The sequence below is a fragment of the Urtica dioica genome, chromosome 4 (genome assembly GCF_054948205.1).
Source record: "Urtica dioica subsp. dioica isolate 48M chromosome 4, U.dioica_male_clone48M_v1_H2, whole genome shotgun sequence".
NCBI lineage: Eukaryota > Viridiplantae > Streptophyta > Magnoliopsida > Rosales > Urticaceae > Urtica > Urtica dioica.
This window is the reverse complement of record NC_142759.1, coordinates 5,396,693-5,417,802: the sequence shown is the minus strand read 5'-3', so window position 1 is coordinate 5,417,802 and position 21,110 is coordinate 5,396,693. Positions and strand designations below refer to the sequence as shown.

Sequence of the window (21,110 nt, the reverse complement as noted above, 5' to 3'; positions counted from 1 at the left end):
CTTGATCAGAACATGTAAGAGTTCTTCAAGCAAAAAAAAAAAAAAAATTGTAAGAGCTCTTTAACTACATAAGTGACATGCCCGGGGATAAAAGGACTGGATTAATTTTAAGATTTCTGAATATTAGAAATTTAATCAATAGGCAGTGCTAAAAAAAAAAAAAAAAAAAAAACAAACAATGGGCCTGCTAGCCTGATTATGGCCCAATAATCACATATACATAAAAGGAAATTGCAGAACAGTGTTTAAAAGTATAACATTTTAAAAATATTGGGTTTAAAATATTGAGTGTTTTGAATCCTTTCAAGGATAATGTTCAAATACCTTAAACTATAAACAATTATATTTCTTATAATTGGAATTGTAAAAAAAAAAAGTTAAATAAAATATAAATAATAAATAAAAATTCTTAATTTTTTTGTAAATTCAAGAAAAATTGTTGTTTACGATTTGAAAGAATTTATTTTTGCAATGCACACTATTATTTTGATGAGTTTCGAAAAATCACTAACACTGACAATTTCCACTAAAAAAAGAGGAATGTTATCTACTCTACTAAAAAATTCCACAAATATCGACTTAACAAATAGAATTTGAAACTATAAGTAATTCCTATTATTAATTAAGAAATACAGTAAAAAATTTGAAAAATAAAAAACTGTTAATACTAAAAAAAAAAATTAAACAAATTTAAACATCAAGGAAAATGAGCTAAATAAAACTATATATGATAAGAATAATGATAGAAAATCAGTATATTATTAGATTAAAAACTTTTGATCGATATTTGCAGAAGTAAGTTTGAAAATACAATATATCCGAGAATTTCTTCTACATACAAAATCAAAAATAGTCTCCAGTAGCCTCCTACATAATTTTTTTCAATATGAACCGCTGAACTTTTTAATTTTCATAAATAACCGTTTTTATATTTGAAGGGTCAATTGTCGTACGTAACTGTTGACCAAACTTGATTAAACAAAAATTCAATAACTATTAACTAGATTTTAATATAATAATAATTATTTAAACGAAATTTCAATAACTACTAACCTAATTACAAAAATTGTTAATCAGATTTCAATAATTGTTAAAAAAATATCAATAACTGTTAATCATATTACAATAACTGTTCACTAAATTTAAATAACCGTTAATCGAATTTCTGAAGCATGAAAGGTATTTTGGTCCAGAGAAAAGAAAAACGGTTACTGCTAAAATATTTTGAAAATATGAGTGAAATATGAAATACGACAACACGTTTTAAATAATTTTTGGTTAATATTTAAAAAGAAGGTGATTTATGTAAGCTAAATTCCTTAATTAATTTCAAAGATAAAAAATAAAACAAACGAAAGACTTCAAATAATTTGCACTTAGTCTATAATTTACCGTTTAAACTAACTGTTTTTAATATGGATCTTTTAAAGAGCCCTATTATATACATAATTTACCTACCACCAGAAGAGTAACTTGTGATCAGAGGTTCTCGGCGTGTTCATAATAAGCCTCTAGACATACAAGAGTTTGTCATGCATTACTTACTATAAGGATATTTGATGAGGATGCAAAATGTGTAAGAAACCCACCCAAAAAGACCTATTTGGCAAAGATCACGAGGCCAACTAGCTGTTTTGGAATTTAGTTTTGCGCTATCAAACTAAAGCTTGTGGCTTCTTCTTAGACTCTATGTAAGCTTGGAGTTGTAAATATTTCCTCTTTGCTTTTTCCAATTGGTCCTCTAAGCATACAATCTGTTCAAATTGATCCACAACATAAATTTAGTATTAACAAAAAAAAAAAAAAAAACTTCGAGGGAGAAAATAACAGTACTTACAGTATTCTTTAACTCTGTTTGTTTTCTCATATGCTCGTCGCACCTGAGGCAACGGGTGAAACAACACCAAGCAAACCAATTGGAAAAAGGTCATTTTAAGACAAGGCTTGTAACCAATTGGAAAACAACACAACCATGAAGTCTTGTAAGAAAAGATAAAAGTACCTCATGAAAAGTTGTACATTCTCTGCACATATTTGATCAACTGAAAGACAAGGCTCTGCCTCGTCCCCGGAATCTCCTAGGTCGACCACTTCATAAGACCCCTGGAATGCACCGTTGTCAAACAAATATCCATTTCTTCAGATAATAATGAATCGAATGGATTAATGTTGCATGACTTACAGAGGGCAAATCTCTGCCTAAATTGCTTCTCTGGCCATCACTCAAGTGCTCAGGTGGTGGCTTTCGCTTATTTTGGGCGGGACGATCGGGTTGCTCTTTGCGTAGGCCAATTGGCTGATATCCCACTAAATGACAGTGGCCTTTCCTGCGTCAGCAACACGAATTCCAATTACAAAAATGCGGTTCAAACATATATCATCGTATTATTTTTTAGTATCGTGAAAATACACTTATGAGATGAGGACGTTTTTTTATTGGTAGTAAAATTATGAATTGGACTCAAAATTTTAGAGTGTTATGTCGATCTCGTGATAGGTGCCGCTGTGCTTAATTTCCGTTAACAAGAATACTGAAGAACGTAAAGCTCCACCTGAACCTAACCTCTTCTCGTTTTGAGAGATTTAAGTTATTTGGTTGGGGGCTACCTTTCTCATTAAATCAAGATCTCTTAAATAGACCTAGGTTAACAACCTAATGGACCAGCCCCGAAACCATAAACCTAGTTACAAAAATAAAACCCTAATTAATTATCTAAATTCGGAATAATAAAAATGCATAATATAAAATCATAATTCAATAATTAAAAACCCTTAATTTCCCTAAATAATAACCCTAGATAACTAAATACGTAACACAGAATCTCTAGTCATATGGGAAAAACGAAAAATAAAGAGTTGCGATTACGAGGGAAAATGAGCCAACGGAGTAAAAAGCAGGCCCAATTTACTCTTTTTATGTTAAATACCACTCACCAGTACTCATGTACAATTTGTTTCAATCTAGATTCAAGCTTAACAAATATTGATGATCGCTCAAAATCTTGCTTGTCATGTGCAGGCTCTATGAAATTTGCTTCAAGAACTCCTGCAATGCAAAGGTCAATATTTGAATACCAGAATGCTTGAGAAGAAGAAATAGAGAACAGAAAGAAAATATAAGAGAGAATAATACCAACAACGCCATTCCCTCTCGAAGAACCTTCAGCTGTGACTTTCCAGAATGGCTGCAACAGCACGAACAGGCTTGAATCATTTTTTTATGTACCTTACACGTAGAATTCTTTTCACAGTACCAGAATCCATAAAAATAAAAAAAATTAAAAAAAAAAATTGTACATAGTTTTCTAAATTTCCATTGGAATGTTGAATAATTTTGGTGAGTGAAGTAAATCAGCAGTATAATATCTGCGCTTATTTTTCATCTATAGACGGTGCTTCTTTGATAAATTTTCCATGACTGACACTGAATCGGACCGCTTCAACACTAGGTTTGGATAAAACCATTTATTAAGATGGTACACGTTGATCAATCTACAGACGTTAATGGAAAGATTTGTGAATGAGTTGCAATAGATGTTATGCCAAACTGCGAATGCAAGCCATTCAGCCAATCAACTAGTCAAAAGAATAATTCTCGGAAAATTTTATGAACAACGTTCTTTATAACCCAGATTTTTCATGCTCCCAGTCTGGGATGGTATGAGAACTTCCTCATTGATGACCTATGAAGCTGAAGGAAAGGACTAGAGTATTATTCAGATATGAAATAGAATCAAGTGTGTCCCTTCTTAGTGTTCTAGTTTCACAATGAACAACAAACTTGATAAAAAAAATCAAGAACAACTTATTAAGGCTCGTGGATATATCTAGAGCTTAATTCTTATGGCATTCAAACAGAATCATTCACATGTCATCGCACTATAGCGATCTATTAAACAGATACATCCCTTCATGATTGTATAGTTCATTGCATCATGACATTGAAGCAATGTTTCAACAAATACCATTTCATTTGGAATCTCATCAGAGAATGATCTCTTTTCTTGTCAATCGCCTTTGTCGTCCCCCATCATGATGAAGGATCACTTATTCGATAGTGTTTGCAACAAAAAGGAACCCCAAAACCATTTATTAATTAACTATAAAGCTTTGCAAATATGACTTCAGAATCTTCGATAATAATTAACAGGATAAAGAAAGAAAGAAAAAAAAAAGTACAGCTAAAGAATCTAATAGAGCAAAGAGTAAGGTTGAGTAAATGATACCCTGATGAGGCGATTTTTATGGTATACGTTGAATCCACTAACATGAAGATTAGGTGCCTCTTTTATAAACCCAAGTTTTGTTGCTACTACTACCTGTAAGCAAAGTACATATGCAATGAGTAAGAAATTGGGGAATTTTTTTTTTTTTTTTTAAATAAATCAATTCTGTCAGCTCCTCCGGTTACAATGATGATCGTAAAAGGTAGAAGTTTGCTAAACTTCCCTATACTTCTGCAATAAAATCATATAATCAAGTTCATGCTTAAAAAGCCTCAAATTCAAAGGATCCAATAGAAAACTAAACGAAAAGAATGAATGATGATCTGAGCACTTAGTTGCGAAATGTACTAGAAAATATTATTCTAAATTGTATTAGGGTTCAGCTTAGTGCCTTATCTGAAGCATGATTATACCTGCTCCATTGAACCTAGTTGGGGCTTGTACGGTACAACCGTGGAGTATCGCAGCGTATCTGCAATATTAAACTGCTCCACTGGTTTCCCCCTCAAAATAATCTCGAAGTTTGTAAATTTCTTGAGGTACAATATAGACGCATATGCCTGTGCAATGAAAACAAGATGTTATTTCATCTCCTCAAAGAAATGAGATTCAATTGATATGCAAGCATTCAAAGTTGGAAAATTTACCCTCAAGGAATATCGAATGCGATAAGAGATATGGGATTGCAGTTCTAACATTTTTTTGTGTGATCTTACTGAACCTCCAAGATTAGTTTCGTCTCGCAACCGTATGTCCTAATCGGGGATAGAAAACAGTCACAAATACTATTTTTTTTAAATACTATCAAAATCAAATTTGTATCAGCAAGTCAACAATTCAGAAGAACCATATTTATGCTCACATTAGCCCGACTAAGTTTAAAAAGCAGACGGTTTACACTTATGTAGAAGCTATTCCAAGAAAATGTAGAGCAACTTAATTCCAGACAGTTTACACAATTTCGATTATATGTTATAGTTACACAAATATCTCCATTGAAGGCCCTACTCAAGCGATTATACTGCTCTTACATACGTATATTTAATGCAGCAGGTCAAAATATTGCCAAAAATTCAAATGGAACAGAGTAATTGTATCTTCTTACCTCGTCATCGTCATCGAAAGTCAACTCATACACGCCTTCATCATTCATCCACAGGTTGTAAATGATTACTTTTGTTCCGTGGGCTCCAATATCATCAAACTGTAATTCATATAAACTATCCAGGGTGAAAAAAGTCCATATAAAAGTCAACCGAGACGTGATATAAAAAGCTCTTTGGCTTTAAATTAATTTTCAACATCATGTAAGTGATTGCAGGGTTTCAAAGAAATGACAGGCTAATTCCCACAATTTGATCTCTCGTGATTACAAAAACATAAATAACCAAGGAAAGTCACATGTACGGATAAGATCATTATCAGTCTTGAACTATTTTGTTAAATCATTATATGTATCTAAACTCTCCTTATTAAATGTTTAAGAGTTACCTGTTCCATGAGGTCCTCTTTTGTTGCAAATGGAGACCACTCAAGAATTGTATTCAAGTTTGAAGACCAGTCATCATGTGAACCATAGACTATTGGTTCTACCCAGTTGCTAGTAGTGTTGAAATCAACCTGCATTAGAAGAAAAGCAAAGCATGAATTCTAAGACATATCGAATTAAAAAAAAAATTATAAAAGAGGCAGAAAATATTAAAACCACACAACTTAAGGTCGCAGAGGTACCATTGGAACAATAACATCGTCCTGCCCAGTTTTTCGCAGGTACGTGTAAGATAAAAGACCAACACTCTGAGTACTTCGGCTGTAAATATTTTGAGAAATGTGTCAATGATCACTGGGATTCCAATGCGCAATTTTCGCACGAAAAAAAAAGGAATCACGCACGAGCAAGTAAATAACAATAAAAAAAAAATAGTAATAACTGAAGAATATAGAAGATGTTTGGTTGGCAAGCCATACAACACATTGCTTATGATAACAAGACCATAATAGGGCAAATACAGGGATCAAAATTTGTCTATTGTTTCTTTTCTTTTCATTTTCGGTTAAAAGATTCAAGTTATATGCTTATGAGTCCATGGATTTAAATTTATTTGGCAAGCTAAATATGAGGTTCAACCTTGATCCTCTGGTATATATACATACGTACACAAAATACAATAAGAAGATAATAAATAGGTTAAAATTCAAACTTAAAGCACCTCTTCGAAGATTTCTGAAAATTTAATAGATAATATAATTAACATGCAACTCTACAACAATACAAACCAGAACTAATGCAATCCAAATCAACTTCCAAACAAACAGATGTCAAAAGAGCAAACTCAAATGAAAAATAATTGTGTACCTTCCACGAACTGCGCGGCTAAATACAATAGCATCAGCGCCTAACCGCATGGTACTTGTCTTAAATCCATTTCCATCTGGAAGACGACATAGTAACAAAACATACATATATCATGAATTTTGATGAGTACACCATGACATTCAATTTCCCTAAAAAGTACTTTAACATCTTTATATAGGGCCACGATATACTTTACAACCAAAAAATACTATCACGGTGTAGTAGAATAGAAGCAAAGGATATGAGAGTCATAGCACTTACATTGCCCAATGGTTGTATTTGACTTCTTCGAAGAGTATCCTAAGCTCATACATTTCCGAATGGCTTCTGGATCCATCCCACCACCATCATCTGCAAATAAGTTGGTTGATCAAGCAGAAAACTACAATCGGAAAAGTTATCTCATCTTTCTTTCAAGCGAAAAAATTACGATCAAGTAGTAAACTGCCCATCAACGTAGCGGTGAAATTACAAACCAAAAACTATACCTTGGAAGAGTAACGATGGAGAATTGTCTTTCATAACATCAATCTTATCAACCTTCACAAATGATGCACCATTGTGTATCTGACAAGAAAAATGAAAATAAAAAAGAAGCTCATGTATCCCTTAGCATTATTGCTCGCATTCAATATTACAAAAGTTGAAAGAAATACCCATCTATTCACATACCCAAATCATCAAATTACAAGAGCGCGCGAACGCGCGCGCACACACACACAAAAAAAAAAAAAAAAAAAAAAAAAAAAAACTCTCTCATCTCTGCTTTGCAAAACGTAAGGACCCTTAAAAACCCACTGATATTTTTGAATTAAAACAAGGAGAATGAAATAAACCCATCACAGTTATATCAAACCTTAATAGGAAAAGAAGAAGAAAAAAAACACTAGCAACTCTGTGCTCAGCTAAAGAATGTCAAGAGTTAGTTGATACGTAAGTAAATCCATAGACAATAATAAATACATAACGTACCTCATCGACTGCATTATCCAAGAGCTCAGCAATGGCTGTAAAATAAGTAAAAATCAAATCAATAATAAGAAAAGAAAAAAAGACGAACACTAACGCATAATCATAATGTCAAGTGATCGACCTCCAAAAGCCCACTTATGCGATGTCGCATTGGAATGAAGAAACTTGGGATGAACTCTCGCATGCTCTAACAAATCTGTTACATAGAACAAATATATATAGGGCTCAAAATCATGACTAATCAAGCATTTAAACCAATTTGATCTAAAAAATATGAAACTAGGGTTTAAGGAAAGCATACCGTCGGAAGAAACGGGTCTGAATGTGTCACCTACGGCGTAATTACCGGCCTTCCAGAAGCTCCGGCACTCGAGGCCTCGTTCTTGTTGAGCCTCCGGCGCGGTTCCGTCGGAGTTCTGGAGGTTCTGCTGCATCGCCGCCGCAATTTCGTTTCCGACCTCTTCGCCGCTGGTATGTGCGTACTGCGCTTTAAAGAGAGAATTTCACACTCGAGATCAAAAGGCTAATTTGCGTGAGTTTATTTTACGAGACATTCCGGAAGGAAAAATTAAGAACGCAAGTAAAAGGGAAATAACAAAGATAGACCTCTTATTTAAAAAAAAAAAATTAAATATAAATTTTTACTTAATTTCGGATAAAAATATCTTAAAACGCATTTAATTTAACTTTTTTCATTGCATCCTCTTATTTCACCGTATTTCATAGTATACATTACGATGGAATAAGATTAAATGAGATCATAAAATTATAAAAGTTAGTTTAAATCCATTTAAAAGTATTTTTATTTGAATTTGATCAAAAGTTCATATTTAAATATTTTTTTTAAATAAAAAAGTCAATCTTAATATTTAGGGTTCAGTGGCTATCTAGACATATGAAATATTAGAATTTTGAAATAGCCAATATTTCGTTAATTTTTTATAAATATCCACATAAATCTATTTACGCTATAAAAATAACAAAAAATACATAATAAATTTCTAGTAAATATGGTTATTTACGAAATATTTCCAATAGTTTTTTGTTATTTACAAAAAATTTACAAAGCGTTGGATAAAACACAAACACTTATGTTTATGTGAGTTATATCGCTAAATTTTTGTAATATTTATCTACTTATTAGGTTCACTTAAATAAACTTCTCAAATAAAAAATAAAAAGCTAGGCTATGTTATGTACATACAAGGAAAATTAAAAGTTTTGTTTGTGTATATTAACAAAATTAGCTATTTTATTTTCAAAGGTTTTTTTTTAATTGATGCCCAAAACTGAAGCCCTTAAATTTTTAGCAAGGGGTTGATCTCGGCAACCATAAAGGTTAACCCAAAAGCACAAAAAAGCCTAGTGTAACTCTTTGAACATGACGGGATATTTATAAAGAGAAGTCATGTGTCATAATATAAACCCGACGTACTGATCGGGGTCAAATAAACCTAGTCTTAAAAAAAGACCTCCCTATTTGAAATAACTCTATGAAAATAGTCATTATTAATTGAAAAAAAAAAAAAAAAAAAAAAAACTCTCAAAGTCACAAATCCTACTAAGAACTTGCATTGCTCAACAACATTATTCTTCACTGAAGTTGTTTCTCTCAATTGATTGGCTCAAGACACTTTTACTAAATAAAATTCCGTTAATTAGAGTTTAAACCCCCAAACATTTAATTTGGATGATATTATCTCCTAACTGTGAGGTTTCTTTTTGCCCGAGGACATGGTTTCAATTTCCCGAAACAATGATTTATCTCTAATTTAATTTTTACGAGATTTCTTTATAATCTGAGGTCGATTTTGTAAATCTCACATATGCCCTCAATAGCCTACTTTTAATTGCTGCACTGAAAAAACCACCAATTTTATTATAAAGTTGATCAGGTGTGTGTGCCCGGAGCGTTTAATATCAGACCTCGTCACGTTAAGATCAATAATGGAGTAGAAAACAACAAAATATGTTTTGATGTTTTGTCCTATTCCCAGACTTCATTGAGTCAGTGACAGAGTTGTGAAAACCTTCGGTCATTGCTTACCTATGCTTATAATTATTAAAAAAAAATAATAACCTATGCTTATGTTTCTTAATTCTTAATATTTATACCATAGCATCGCCCTTTTGATTTAGACCTTCACGGACCACAGCGTTACACCTCCGATTTGTTTTTTAATAACTGAAAACTAATGAAAAAAAAACGTGTAAATTAAAATTCAATACACATACAGCTAGTAATACAATTGCGTGCAGCATAACTTGTGCCACAAGTAAGATAAAACTCACAAAAAAAAAAGTTTTTAAAAAAATTTACAACAATAAATTGTTAATTTGATGCCTGACACAGACACTGGATTGTAACATGTGATAGATATACAACAAACAGTATCAGATCGATACACTCTCTCAAACAACTCTTGTCTCTTACGTAGACATATATTTTAAGCCCTTGCCTTTTAATAATTCTCAAAAGGCATTCTTCAAACCTTATAATACTCTCTCTCTCTCTCCATTCAGCTCTATCTCTTGAGCTTGATAAATGGCCAACAATGGCGGCGGGTGGTTGCCGGAGCGGGTCAAACTCCACGGGGCGTTGACTCTGTTCCAGTTCGGGCACGCGGGGAATCACGTGCTTCTCCGAGCGGCCTTGGACATGGGAGTCAGCAAGCTTGTCTTCCCTCTCTACAGGAACTCCATAGCTCTTCTTGCCCTAGCTCCATTTGCATATTTCACAGAAAAGTATCAAAATATATATATATATATATATATATATATATATATATATATATATTGCTCTTCTTTCAATCACAATCTACACATTCTCTCTCATTCATATATATGTGTGTTGTTTGTGCAGAAAAGATAGGCCTCCATTGACTTTTTCTTTTCTGATCCAATTCTTTGTTCATGGACTCATTGGGTGTGTAATCTATACCTCTCTCTATTTTTCTTTTTTTCTTTCTTGATTCACTCAAATAATATAAATAAATAAACTGTTCATGTAGAATTACATTCAATCAAGGACTGTACCTTGTGGGATTGGAAAACACGTCACCGACTTTCGCTACCGCGATGGACAACGCGATTCCTGCTATGACCTTCCTCATGGCAACCATATTCAGGCAAGAAATTTAATCCAAGAATTTTTTATATATATATAAAACATAAATTTATATTATCAGCCGAAATTTCGCGTCTCGCTTCATGTCTCTCCAATTAAAGTACACTGAAAAACCGAGGATCCGGATTCAACTAGTATCATGTTTGATCAATTTATTCTCCGAGAGAGGGAACATAAGTGATTTTTTTTTTTTTTTTAGATTAGAACAAGTTCATTGGAAGAGAAGAGACGGGATAGCCAAAGTGGTTGGGACTATAGCTTCAGTTATAGGAGCCACAGTCATGACAGTTTACAAAGGACCAACGATCTACAAGTCGAGCACGAGTCAATCTGATTTCCTTCTCATCGGCAACGAGGAGAGAAATTGGACGTTCGGGTGCGTTTGCTTGGTTCTGCGTTGCGTGTGTTGGTCGAGCTGGTTCGTATTACAAGCCCCGTTGCTGAAGAAATACCCGGCTCGCCTCTCTGTCGCCTCGTTCACTTGCTTCTTCAGCATCGTTCAGTTCTTCGCTATCGCAGCCTCTGTGGAGAGAGACCCAAGCGCGTGGCTCGTCAGCTCTGGCTATGAGCTCTTCATCGTTTTTTACTCGGTTAGTTTGATGCTCGGGTTTTGATATTATTTGCTAGTTCATAAGGTCGTCGAAATGGATACAAACGACAACGAATAATAAGACCTTTAACGGTGCTTTCTTCGACGGCGCTTAGTGAAAAAAGTTATGTTAATGGCTTAAAAAACATAAAGCTGCCGTTTTACATGAATTAGACTTATAGGTGCTTAAAAGATTAAGTTTCCTAGTATTGTTACAGTACTAAGAGAGTTAAGAAAATAAAATCAATCTAAATCAAGGATTGAAAAATAAAAAAAGATCGCCATAAATTTCTTGGAAATGATTGGCCGGTGGTTTCATTTGCCTCTTGATTTGCTAGTTTTTCCAATTTGTGGCGAAATTTTTGTTACTATAAAAAAGATAAGCCGAATTCTGGATTTTTCGCTTGAATGAAATGGGAATTCCGACTATTTTTCTTTTGGAATTCTGCGGAATTTTAATCAAAGTAATATTAAATAGAAGCTGCCCCTAAGAATATATTTTCATATTAGTCCCTCTAATTTAATTTTATGGCTCCGCAGGGACTCGTAGCTTCGGGGATGGCATTTGCTATACAGATTTGGGTGATCGACCGAAGTGGGCCGGTTTTTATGTCGTTGTATTTACCGTTACAGATATTGCTCGTTGCAATATTGTCGTCCTTTGTTTTGGGCGAAGAATTTTACTTAGGCGGGTGCGTTGTTCGACAAATCTACCTAATATTTTTTCATTTACATTTTATTCCTTGTTCATTGCTCTTTAGTTCTTCTTGATGATTTAAGGTAAATAATGTGTTTTCTGGGCCGTAGGATCGTGGGAGCGGTGTTGATCATCACGGGACTGTACGCGGTGCTTTGGGGTAAAAACGAAGAAACCAAGTCAGCCATTTCGGATTTGGTAAAGGAAGAGAGATTAGGCAAATCTTCCTTGGTCCAGCCTTTGCTTCCTAACTCTAACAAGTGATTGACATTCTCATTAATAGGTATATATATTTGTTTATATCAGCCAGAATGTTGGACTATAGTTGATAACTAGTTGTGCATCATTTTGCAGATAAATATTGACAATGAAAACTCTATGGTGAAGTTAGCCAATGGAAAATTAGCGAAGTACACAAAGGTGTTTTTATCACATTTGGCCTCAATATTAGCTCAGCCTTCGGATTCATTAACTTGTTTTGTAACTTTTAGTCCATATATTTTATATCGGAGTAAAAAAAAGGCTTTTCCTCGAAGTATGATTTGAGAGAGAAATCAAATTTGGGATGATAAAGTTGTGATCTTGAGTGATACAGAGTGAAGAAAATTCTTAATCGACTCAATTGAAAAGTGAACAAGACATTCAACTTATATACAGCTTTGAACCGGACTAAAGGACATACTAATAGTTTACAACACAAAACTAATAAACCACAGACAAGAGAAAAATTCTACAAAAGATGAAACAAACACATACTAGACTTTTCTAATGCTCCAATACGAAGCTATATAAATCATGCTCATTTTCATAATTTCATTAGCGTATCTGGATTATAAATTGATAAAATTTAAGTACAACTAGCTGATGTACCGAATAAAGAAAATTATCTAACAATAAATAATAAAAAAAATCATTAAAACAAATGCGAAATCCTACGCAAAGTCGATTGTGTTCTCTTCTAGTGCTTGTTGTAAGATGGAATTGGTGGCGACTATTTCACTGTTTTGGTTGTGATGCCCATAATAGTGAGCTTGTGTCTGTTTCTTATGTCTAAATGACGTGTCCAAAACTTGCTTCTTTGTACGCCGAGTAGCTAGGTCAACCACAGTAAACGATACATCTGAAGAAGAAAAAGAGGGGGTTTCAAGCTGAGAAATGATTATCTGATTTAGAACCAAAGCTGTAGAAATAAGCTGACCCCGGACAAAGCGGAATTTTATTCACTGGAGGCGAATTAACAATGGGCTGGCACAGCTTTTTTAAGCCTGTTTTTGCTGTTAGCAAAAACCAAAATGCAATCTTACTGTTTGATAAAACAGTTTTTAGAAAAAATTTCGAAAACGATTTTTAAAATTGTACATGAGTCACAAAAGCTACGAATCTTAGCTTTTAGAAAAAAGCGTTTTTGTATTTGATATAAAATTACTTTAATATCCTCACGTGATTATCCATAACACTGTTAAATATTTATTTTATGTTTATTTTAGTCTTTTTACTATAATATATTTATTTTACCAAACGCAAAATTAGTTTTTGTTAACAGCAACAACTGTTTTATAAACAGCTTACCAAACACCTGTCAATTTAAAAAAAAAAACAGTTTTTTTCCAAAAACTGAATCTAAAAGCGTTTTTTTTTTAAACAAAGTTATGCCAAACGATGCCATTATGTATGCGGTTTTTGTGTTATAGCTGACTTTTATTTAGTGGTGCAATATTTTCAAAGTAACGGTTATTTTAAATATTTTAAGAATAGTGTTTTTTTAAATGGTAAATAATTATTTTTTTTATAAATAAAATTATGACAGTAAATAAAATTAAATAAAGCCTAAAGCAGTAAATAAATAGTTAAAAAAAATTGTAAACATCAAGAAAAATAATTATTTATAATTGGAACAATGTTATTTATATAATAAAAAATTTAAATACGTTATTCTTATGATAAAATATAAAAAAAAAATGACTATGAAAAGCAATTGCCATGGTCCGTTTTAATTCAGTGCATTTCGCTTTTTTTTCATTTAGATAGAAATTCACACTTTAGTTAAATTGATCCTGCTCTTCGACTATTTAATTCATATGATCATCGATTTTACTTTAATAAAAGTCTCGCCCTCACAATTGTCGCTTGATTTTTGTAGACTAGGCATGTGCCTGCTGGAAGTTCAGGGAAGTTTGGTAATGCTAGGCAAACGAAGGAATCGCAAAAGTGCTTACATAAAGCTCCATTTCTAAGTGCCTATGAAATTTCGAGAAAGTACTAAACATCCTGATCAATTTTTTCACATAGAAACTTTACAGCTCGACGACTTATTGTCTTTCAATTATCCAAATGTTTAATTTTTTTTTTTAGAAATGTTTACACTTTTTAACATTTTAATGACCTGTTTGACATCTTCTGAATGTGTTTCAAAATGAGAGAGAGAGAGAGAGAGAGAGAGAGAGAGAGAGAGAGAGAGAGAGAGAGAGAGAGAGAGAGAGAGAGTTCCATGTAATAACTAAGGATATATTTTTGTTATCTTGACAAAAATCAACGCAAAAGTAAAAAATTTAAGTTAGGGGATAATTTTTTACTAATTAATAAAAATAAGGGATAATTTTACGATATATTAAAGTATGAATCCTATATGAAATTATTGAAGGGAGGTTTCGATTTTAATGTAGAACATATGTGTAATTTGACAATTATCCCTTTCGACGCATAATTTTCAAATTTTGAATGGGCAGAGTAGATATCTAGTCATTTACAAACTTGAAATTGTAATATAGCCACAGTTTGGATAATTTTTGGTTATTAGCCACTTCAATTTATTATCTAATGTTTAAAGACTCTACTACCCTTCTTACCCAATGACACAAATATATGAGAAAAAATAATTAAAAAATGAAATAAATTACAATAACTAAGGACGCGATTAATGAGGAAAAAATTTAAGCATACATGCAATCACTTACACCATTTAAAAATGAAAACCAAACGTCAACTCCATTCTTTCCAAAAAAAAATCACAGAAAAAGAAACCAATCTCTAAATAAATCGCAAAAAGCCAAAAACAATAGCTTGATGAACAGAAAGACAAAGCGTTTGAAAAAAAAGGAGATTACGAACAATAACTGCATGTTAAAGGTAAAAAAAATAGATTATGAAATCTTGTATTGAAAGTGGATTATGAAAGCTAGTTTTCCCTGGTTTTCCAATAAGAACTGTTCAAATATTGAATGTTTTTTTCTTACGACCTTGAAACTGAAAATGTAAAAAAAATATATAAAAATACATGATAATAAATGGTAATATAATGATAATACACGGCATCTATATACACTAAAAATGTATTTGAAATATGGTATTATAATAAATGGTAATATAATGTTGGTAACTCTTTTAATGATAATAAATGGTAATATAGCGATAATAAATGGTAATATATAGTTAATAAATGGTAAGTCCATGATTTGTAAACTATCTCTACGAACGTGTGAAGCAAATTTATAACTGATTCTTAAAAAAAAGCCAATAAAATCGGTGTATATCTATTCATTATTTTAAACGTGAATTTTTTCTCTCTAAACTCGCAAGTTTTTTTTTTTTTTGGCTGAAAATCAAACGTTAATGCACCTAACTCTGAAAACCGTTTATAGTTCAAAATATATCATGTAACGCCGATTTGAATCGTGTGAGTATTAATCGGAACCGATTCCTAAAAAAAGAAGCTTTTCAATTACCGTGTCTCAAATAAACAAAATAAATCCACGTACATATTGGTTATTAGATAAAATGTAATATGGAAAAGGTTAAAAAGGAGATTTCATCCTAAACTAATTAGTGCCATGTCATTAAAATGACTATTTTTCTAAAAAAACTGAAACATATGACATATTGAAATCCATAAATTTGTGTAGATCTAGTTCGTTAGAAAACTCATTTTAAATCATATGTATTTAATTCTCTCTCTCATTTTCGCCCATTTCTTCTCTCTTTAAATTGATAAACAAAATGATCTTTATTTGAGATTTCTTTCTTTTTTTCGTTAGAGAAAGCAAGGATTGAAATGTCGGTGGCCGTTTTTGTGTCAGTGACTCCGAAACTCGAAATTGCGGTGGTCGATGAAAATTACCACAGAAATAATGTGAAAATTTGAAATAATTGTGTCCACGAAAATTGCGGTAATCGGCGAAAAATCCGATGAAAATAATGTTGTAAAATTTAATTTAAAAAAATTATTTTATTATATAGTCTAAGAAATTCAAAACTAAATAAGTCTTGTTTATATCTTGTAATGTTGTTAAAAAAACGTCTTTTGCACATGTTTGATTCAGCCTTTTGTTTTCAAGGCATTTATTGGACCCGTGACTTTTTTAATCAGCCCACAAGTATTTTTCTTTTGCTTTTGGCCTATTAAGGCATTTAAATCTCTTCTTCTCTAGCATTTCTCTGCACGGATCTGTAAAAAAAGACGCAGCTGAAGCAAAATAGCCGGAGGACACAAATTCACGATGCGCGAAGGCCACGACGATGATCTGTTGTCGATATCGTCGAAATATTGTTAATTTTGCATGGTCGAAATAATGAGATAAATTAACGATAAATTGACGCGAAACAACCAACATGCAATAAGTGTGATTTATCAAAATAACGCTATTTCATCATTATTTCTCCGAAATATCTCGAAAATTTAAACCTAAGAGAGAGAAGATTATGGCTATTTTAATCCTATAGTACACATATTTATGACATTTACGATTTGCCTTTTTTTTTTCTTTTTTTTTTTTTTATCGGAAAGATTTACCTTTTATTTACTTTTTAATTTCTCTTCAATTTTTTTAAAGGGACTTTCCCTTCTTGCCAACTCGTTACTCTCTCTCTCTCTCTCCACTGGACACTTCTCTCTTCTTTCATTTCTCCTTTTTCCGACGATCGACCGTAGGTGAAGTACACCTCTATCACCGAAGTCTAGCAAACGTGTCAAGTAGTATTTTGAGCTTACATCTCGTCCGTGGAGCTTTCGCCGTTCACCGGAAAACCGTGGCCAAACTCGGGAAAAAAATGTAAGTTTGGGTTTGAAACTCCGTCGTTCAATATCTTCGTCATCCGAACTCCAATTGACTCGATTCTTTGTGCATTGGGCTTATTATGAAGAGGGCTTTGGTTCCCGAGATTCGAACGGGAGGTTGATCGCCGGAGAATCGCCTAATGTAAGTATGAAACTTTACTTGTAGATCTACTTTGCTACGTGTTGATTAGGATGTTAAGAATTCGTGGAACTCACTTTCGGGTTAATTTCCGTCGCCAGAATTCTCCGCCGCATAGCTGCATGAATACAGTAAATTGTTGGGTTTAAGAAAAGGTGTTTTTGTGGTTTGCATGTTGAAAGGATTTTCATTTTCCGTAAGAAATGGTGTTTTTTGCCTTACCAAATATTACATTGAAATGTGAATTTTCGTATGTATTTCGTGTTCCACATGTCGATGACATCGCACATGTGTATGTAACGATCTACGGTGTTTCCGTGCTTGAAGGTTTTTCCTGATCTTGATTCAGTTTGTGGTCCTCTGTTTTCAGCCTGTTCATTTGGGAGGAGAAATCGGTGTGTTGAACTAGAGTGGGAACTTCTGGGAGAGCTTTAGAACAAAAATAAATAAATAAAAGTTCAAATGGATTGTAGTAGTTCGGAAGAAGATTCGGATTTCAGTGACTCCGAAATCCACGAATACGCAGAGAAACCGTACGAGCAGCTGAAAGATGGGACCTTTAAAGTGAGGGGTCCTAATGGGACTCTCAGGTGTCCCTTCTGTGCCGGCAAGAAGAAGCAAGACTACAAGTACAAGGACTTGCTTCAACACGCCTCTGGAGTCGCTAAAGGCTCGGCCAACAGGAACGCGAGACAGAAAGCGAACCACTTTGCGCTGTCAAAGTATCTGCAGGACTACCTCGCCAACGAAGTAGACAAAGCGGATCTTCCGGTCGCTTCCAAGCCCGCGGCCCGTACCGAGGAGAAGGTCGAGGAGCTGTACGTGTGGCCTTGGACGGGCATTATAGTCAACATTTTGGGTAAAAAGGACGGCTCCGGATTTCCCGACTCGGCTCACTGGTTGAAAGAGTTCTCGAAGCTCAAACCCTCCGAGGTTTTGACCTTCTGGAACGGGAAGGACCCGGCTTCCGAGGCGATCGTAAGCTTCGGGGCGGACTGGAACGGGTTCATGAACGGAGCTGAGTTCGAGAAAGGGTTTGAGAAAAACGGGTTCGGGAAGAAGGGTTGGATAGACGCCCAGAGAACGGGGCTCGGTCCGAATGTATTCGGTTGGTGCGCTCGCGAGGAAGACTATAAATCCCCCGGGCCCATAGGAGAGTACCTTCGCGAGAAAGGAAAGTTGACGACGATCTCTCACATCGTCGAGGAACAGAGTCAGAGCAAAGTCATTGCGGTTGCTCAGCTAGCTGATAAGATCGACGCCACTAACGAACGCCTCAAAAAGCTCAAGGAACACTACAATGAGGAGGCCATCTTGTTGAATAGGGTACTCGAAGAGAAAGATAGGCTACACCATAAATTTGCTGAAGGTCAATTCCGTCTCTCTTTTTATTTTTCTTGTAAAGGTTTTGTGTTGTTCAAAATCATGATGAAAAGTCACTAGACAAGCATAGAATTAGGTAAAAATAAAGAAATAATTAGATTGGCATACAAACTTAATTGGATAGATACCGATGATTGTCTTAAGAACTATTTACCAGTAGTTAATCACTGCATCGTTTTAGGTTATACGGGAGATTCGCTTTCTCAAAAGTTTCATCTGAGGTTTGTCTGTGGGGTGTCCTTTTTACTGGGAAAAATTGTGTTGTTTCTCAATTATTAACTTGGATCTTTAAACTGACGATACTGACCTAAGGACTAGCATATTTATGTATGTTCTTCTGGATAAACTTGCGCTCTATTACCCAGCTGTTGATTAGGTCATCCAATAAAAAAAAAGAAGGCCAAATTGTAGTTGTTTGTGCTTTGTGAATGATTATATAACAGACTATTTATTTATTTTGATCAGAATCGAAGAGGATGCAGCAAATGGCACGCGATAACGTCATAAGGATTTTGGCGGAGCAAGAAAAGCTAAGCCATGAGTTGGAAAACAAAAGGAGAAAAATTGATTTATGGAGCAAAGAGCTTAACAAGCGCGAAGCACAAACCGATCGCGAACGGGAAAAGCTTGAAGAGGAAAAAAAGAAGGTAGGGTAGTGTGCCGAGATGTATATCGTGTCTTCTTCTTCTTCTGGCTATTCTGATGCTCAATTTTTTATTATTTTTTTAATAATTATTGTCCCTAGAATGAGTCAACCAACAATTCACTTGAGTTGGCTTCAGAGGAGCAGAAGAAAGCAGACGCGAACGTGTATAGGCTTGTTGAAGAACAGAAGGTAAGCCTCTAGATACCCGTCGTAACCCTGTGTATTTACTTTATCATACTATTTCTGTACCTTCACTGAAGAGTTCATTTTAATTTTTCAGAGGGAAAAGGAACAAGCTTTGAGTAAAATACTGAAGCTAGAAATGGAGTTGGATGCGAAGCAGAAGTTGGAGATGGAAATCGAAGAGATCAAAGGGAAGCTAGAAGTGATGAAGCATCTGGGCAACCAAGATGACGAAGCTGTTCAGGCGAAGATGAAGGAGATGAAAGAATCGTTGACTGACAAAGTTGAAAGTCTGGAACATTTGGAAACGCTCAATCAAACTCTTCTGACTAAAGAGAGGGAGACCAACGACGAGCTGCAAGAAGCCCGAAAAGCCTTGATCGAGGTGAACTGTTTCTCCTTCCTTCCTCTTTTTTTTATGGGTGTTATATCTAAATAACCAATTGAAACTTATGGATTTGCGAAATAGCCAAAATGTGCGAGTACCATGTTTCAGTAAAAAATTTAGCGATAAATTGCTTATATAAATCATTCAAAAGTTTTAATTTGACGACGCAACTTGGGCTAATTTGCTGAAATTTGAAACTTCGTCTATTTCGCTAATCAATTAGTTTGATATGCATATGTTGTATAAATTTTCCTTTTCCTTATTATTGTTCCGGGAGATAGAGAATAGCAGTTTTTTTTTTTTTTTTTGTTCCTATTTCAGGGAGTGGAAGATTTGTTGGTTGGTCAAGCGGATTATGGAATCAAAAGAATGGGAGAGATTGATCAGAAGCCGTTCATCAACATGTGCAAGCAGCGATACCCTCCGGGGCAAGCAGATATCGAGGCCACGACTATGTGTTCGTCGTGGCAGGAAAAACTGAAAGACCCGAATTGGCACCCCTTCACGATGGTGCGAATCGATGATCACCAGCACAAGGTATACACACTCACACGCACACACTTTCGTGTTGCTTCTTTTGATTCGATCCGTTCTTAATGCAAAAAAAAAAAAAAAAAAAAAAAAAAAACATCGGTGGTGTTGCAGAAAATCCTGGACGAGGATGACGAGGATCTGAAAAATCTGAAGGAGAAATGGGGCGAGGAGATTCACAACGCAGTTGTCACGGCTCTGAAAGAGATCGAGGAGTTCAACCCGAGCGGAAGATACAGCGTCAAAGCACTTTGGAGCTTCAAGGATGGAAGGAAAGCCACTTTGAAGGAGTTTATTGCCTTTTGCCTCTCCACTATGAAGAAACTCAAGCGCAAGAGATTGCGGTGACGACTTCAGTAATTTGCCTTGATTGTGAACAAACATGTCAATGATAAAATAATGCTAATTCCATCGTTGACTGCTAATCAAGAATCCGGCAAATTATTTGCCTAGATTATTATTAGCATTTATTTATTATTATGATGATGATGATGATTATTATTATTATTATTTACGAACTTGGAAGTTAGAACCACACAAATGACGCATGACTCTAACAAGTCAGCTTTTAAATATTTGGTAAAGGAAGATAGATTAGGCAAATTTTCATTGGTCCAGCCTTCGCTTCTAACTTTAACAATGGATTGGCATTCGCATTAAAAGGTAATTATATAATTTCATTTTGATCACCATATTAAAAAAAAAGGTTATATAGCCGAATATTGGACTTTGGCTGGCATATTAATTTTTCATAGATTATTTGCAGATAAATTGACAGAAAACTCTTGATGAAGTTTAGGCATAGTGGAAAGAAGCTGAGCAC

The 21,110-nt window shown here is 34.2% G+C and overlaps 3 protein-coding genes across 6 annotated transcripts; 2 read left to right on the top strand and 1 right to left on the bottom strand.

The window, feature by feature from the left end:
- Window positions 1-1,514: 1,514 nt before the first annotated feature.
- LOC149399640 (protein MICRORCHIDIA 2-like) lies at window positions 1,515-8,148 on the bottom strand. Its single transcript, XM_089613189.1, has 18 exons — window positions 7,856-8,148; window positions 7,676-7,750; window positions 7,555-7,589; window positions 7,071-7,149; window positions 6,844-6,933; window positions 6,583-6,658; window positions 5,958-6,036; window positions 5,718-5,846; window positions 5,332-5,430; window positions 4,874-4,981; window positions 4,640-4,786; window positions 4,227-4,319; window positions 3,134-3,185; window positions 2,935-3,046; window positions 2,183-2,327; window positions 2,003-2,103; window positions 1,838-1,880; window positions 1,515-1,754 (listed from the first exon to the last, which is right to left on the bottom strand). The coding sequence occupies exons 1-18, from the start codon at window positions 7,986-7,988 to the stop codon at window positions 1,656-1,658; spliced, it is 1,695 nt and encodes a 564-aa protein (XP_089469315.1). The 5' UTR covers window positions 7,989-8,148; the 3' UTR covers window positions 1,515-1,655.
- Window positions 8,149-10,063: 1,915 nt separating this feature from the next.
- LOC149399639 (protein WALLS ARE THIN 1-like) lies at window positions 10,064-12,557 on the top strand. 3 transcript variants are annotated; one of them, XM_089612253.1, is made up of 7 exons: window positions 10,064-10,299; window positions 10,418-10,480; window positions 10,566-10,682; window positions 10,881-11,271; window positions 11,811-11,962; window positions 12,078-12,250; window positions 12,359-12,557. In XM_089612253.1, exons 1-6 carry the CDS (start codon window positions 10,100-10,102, stop codon window positions 12,229-12,231), a joined length of 1,077 nt encoding a protein of 358 aa, XP_089468379.1. In that variant the 5' UTR covers window positions 10,064-10,099; the 3' UTR covers window positions 12,232-12,250; window positions 12,359-12,557. The 3 variants fall into 3 exon arrangements, with proteins under 3 accessions (XP_089468379.1, XP_089468377.1, XP_089468378.1); XM_089612251.1 differs by having other exon boundaries at window positions 12,322-12,557; XM_089612252.1 differs by having other exon boundaries at window positions 12,293-12,557.
- Window positions 12,558-16,801: 4,244 nt separating this feature from the next.
- LOC149399638 (factor of DNA methylation 1-like) lies at window positions 16,802-20,805 on the top strand. 2 transcript variants are annotated; one of them, XM_089611125.1, is made up of 8 exons: window positions 16,802-17,012; window positions 17,104-17,159; window positions 17,527-18,525; window positions 19,005-19,186; window positions 19,285-19,374; window positions 19,466-19,753; window positions 20,078-20,293; window positions 20,402-20,805. In XM_089611125.1, exons 3-8 carry the CDS (start codon window positions 17,619-17,621, stop codon window positions 20,633-20,635), a joined length of 1,917 nt encoding a protein of 638 aa, XP_089467251.1. In that variant the 5' UTR covers window positions 16,802-17,012; window positions 17,104-17,159; window positions 17,527-17,618; the 3' UTR covers window positions 20,636-20,805. The 2 variants fall into 2 exon arrangements, with proteins under 2 accessions (XP_089467251.1, XP_089467252.1); XM_089611126.1 differs by having other exon boundaries at window positions 17,506-18,525.
- Window positions 20,806-21,110: the final 305 nt, after the last annotated feature.

Bases quoted from the DNA above. Each gene is read 5' to 3' on its own strand.
- LOC149399640 (XM_089613189.1), bottom strand. From the start codon at position 7,988: ATGCAGCAGAACCTCCAGAACTCCGACGGAACCGCGCCGGAGGCTCAA. The intron at 6,934-7,070 runs GTATAGTTTTTG...ACTTATTTGCAG, and splicing joins TCCATCGTTACTCTTCCAAG to ATGATGGTGGTGGGATGGAT. The intron at 3,186-4,226 runs GTATCATTTACT...GTGCTGTTGCAG, and splicing joins ATAAAAATCGCCTCATCAGG to CCATTCTGGAAAGTCACAGC.
- LOC149399639 (XM_089612253.1), top strand. From the start codon at position 10,100: ATGGCCAACAATGGCGGCGGGTGGTTGCCGGAGCGGGTCAAACTCCAC. The intron at 10,683-10,880 runs GCAAGAAATTTA...TTTTTTTTTTAG, and splicing joins CTCATGGCAACCATATTCAG to ATTAGAACAAGTTCATTGGA. The intron at 11,272-11,810 runs GTTAGTTTGATG...ATGGCTCCGCAG, and splicing joins TCTTCATCGTTTTTTACTCG to GGACTCGTAGCTTCGGGGAT.
- LOC149399638 (XM_089611125.1), top strand. From the start codon at position 17,619: ATGGATTGTAGTAGTTCGGAAGAAGATTCGGATTTCAGTGACTCCGAA. The intron at 19,754-20,077 runs GTGAACTGTTTC...TTCCTATTTCAG, and splicing joins CCCGAAAAGCCTTGATCGAG to GGAGTGGAAGATTTGTTGGT. The intron at 20,294-20,401 runs GTATACACACTC...GTGGTGTTGCAG, and splicing joins TCGATGATCACCAGCACAAG to AAAATCCTGGACGAGGATGA.